Here is a 2,500-nt window from a genome sequence, read left to right on the forward strand (position 1 = left end):
AAAACAAAAGTGTCACCATTAACAGCCTCGACCCAAACACACATTTATGATGTTCTCATGATGATGTTATGAAGCCGATATGACAGACGTGTTGCACTGAACTGTGTTTTCCTTTCTAAAGGGGTCATATAATGGTACATGCACTTTTACAAGTTGATTGTACTGAAGTGTGTGTTGGCAGTGCCTGTACACAACCATCATATAATGATAAAATCCATCCAGTGTTTTCCCGTCTCAAATCAAGCCGTTCGACCTAGTGACGTCACACGGTCAGACGCCCCTCCCACGATTGTTGATTGACAGCAGCGTTTCAACACAGACCCGCCAATCATAGCCCGCGCGATGCGTCACTGTTGATACGCTGGAGCAGTGTCTAGTGTCTATGAGCAGAATGGCGTCTAAGCGATTGTGGTGTTCTGTTCTCGGGTGTAATAAGGAACACAGTCATGTTGATGTTCCTAAATCTGAACCGCTGAAGACGCAGTGGCTGAGTGTGTTTTCGAAGGGAATATTCCTAGTTTGCGTCAGTGATTTGACTGTAATAAAGCTGACTCGCTCACTCGCTCTGAGTGTTTCACTGTTATCTTCTTGACGTTATCCTCTGAGGGCGTACGAGATCCACATGCTTCATTAAATTAACCAACTCTTTTTTTCCAGGAGCTTCCTCTGTTTCTCTGACTAATAAAATACCACTTTATTTCTGTGACTAATGTGCAATCTTGACACAAATTAATTAATTATGATCAATGTATCGCTTTTTATTGTAAACCTTTGTTAAAACACCTATGCTTCTCTCTCTCTCTCTCTCTCTCTCTCTCTCTCTCTCTCTCTCTCTCTCTCTCTCTCTCTCTCTCTCTCTCTCTCTCTCTCTCTCTCTCTCTCTCTCTCTCTCTCTGAAGGCGTACGAGCTCTCCACGCTCACGGGAACTCAAGTCCTGCTGTTGGTGGCGAGCGAGACGGGTCACGTCTACACGTTCGCCACACGTAAACTCCAGCCCATGATCACCAGCGAGACGGGAAAAGCTCTGATCCAAACCTGCCTGAACTCTCCCGACTCGCCGCCGCGGTCCGACCCGTCCACGGACCAGCGCATGAGCGCCACGGGCTTCGAGGAGACCGACCTCACCTACCAGGTGTCCGAGTCCGAGTGTCTGGGAGAAACCAAGGTCAGATCTTAAATAAAGATCGTAAACCCCGCCCCCTGAACACGATTTATAGATTATCAACATAATATGCTAATCAATGACTAGAAGATAAATACATAATACATAAACTACATAAATTCATCAACTAACCGTTCAGAAATGTCCTGTTGCTTCTACATGTTGTCTCTTCTTGAGTCTCTCCATCACTGACTCTGGTTTGAACATAAAAGGCTAAACGTTTTAGACATTTTCAGTGCATGTGTGTGTTTGTGTGTGAGGTAAAAGGACACAAGCAGTTGTAGCTCCGCCCCCTGTGCTGGGAGCAGCAGCTCATTTGCATTTAAAGGGACACACACAACATTTTTTGCATTTTTGCTCACCCTCAAAAAGTGACAACTTTAACATGCTATATAAAAATATCTGTGTGGTATTTAGAGCTAAAACTTCACACACACACTCTGGGGACATCAGAGACTTACTTTACATCTTGTAAAAAGCGCATTACACCACCGCTTTAAGAGTCTGGGAGAAACCAAGGTGAGATCAGCACTGAGATCTTAAAATAATGAGAGAAACTGCCAGATCCAATCAAACTCTTTTTGAGTTTGATCAAACTCCGCAACTTTATTTGGCTTCGTGAAATCTTTGACCTGTGGGAAAGTGCTGGATATTGGTGATTTTAGGACAAAACGTGAAATAATCATTTATTTTTGAACAGTGTAAATGGTTTTCAATTAGCGTTGGTCATTTATTTAATAATTCATGTTAATTTACTTATTTATTTAGTTATTTAAAGTCCCCCTGTGGTGTAAATCCAGCTTTTAATGTTGTTTATGTGTCTATGTGGTGTTTTTAATCTGCTTTAAGACAAAGCATGTGTAAGTTCATAAGTCGACACCATTGCTGAGTATTTCCTCCTTAAAACTGCAGTGAACCAAAGACAGTCTCAAAAACACGCTTTGAAATCGCTGGTGTTTCTGACGTCACAAACTACCTTGTAACCAATCAGATCAACGTGTGATCGTCAACCAGTGGATCTCTGAGCTGAGTGAGTGAGTGGAGGCGGGGCTCATTTGCATATTCATAGAACCAGGCATACTAAATGAGGCGAGGAAATACTAAATGAAGACATTCTTTTCAAGGAAAAACGTTTAAATATGTAATTTTGGTGATCAGAGATGAGTTTGAAGGGATAAAATGATGGACTACAGGGAGACTTTAAGATGCTCATATTTTATGAATCTATGAAACTCTTAAGTCGCTCCAAAATCCACACGCTGAAGAGTTATTGTCGCCATATTAAAGCGCTCGAGTGTTTCATTCCTCCCGTCTGTGCCGAGCGTTTGTTCTTCATC

General features: G+C 42.4%; 1 protein-coding gene across 2 annotated transcripts in view; it reads left to right on the forward strand.

Moving 5' to 3' along the window:
• The window catches only part of srfb (serum response factor b), a 33,022-nt gene that overhangs the window by 5,968 nt on the left and 24,554 nt on the right, over positions 1–2,500 (forward strand). For both annotated transcript variants that reach the window (XM_084392316.1, XM_084392315.1), the window contains exon 2: positions 900–1,166. In XM_084392316.1, coding sequence (XP_084248442.1) covers positions 900–1,166 — 267 coding nt within the window. The remainder of the gene's footprint in view (positions 1–899; positions 1,167–2,500) is intronic.

This window comes from Rutilus rutilus (genome assembly GCF_951802725.1).
Source record: "Rutilus rutilus genome assembly, chromosome: 20".
In the NCBI taxonomy this organism is placed as follows: Eukaryota; Metazoa; Chordata; class Actinopteri; order Cypriniformes; family Leuciscidae; genus Rutilus; species Rutilus rutilus.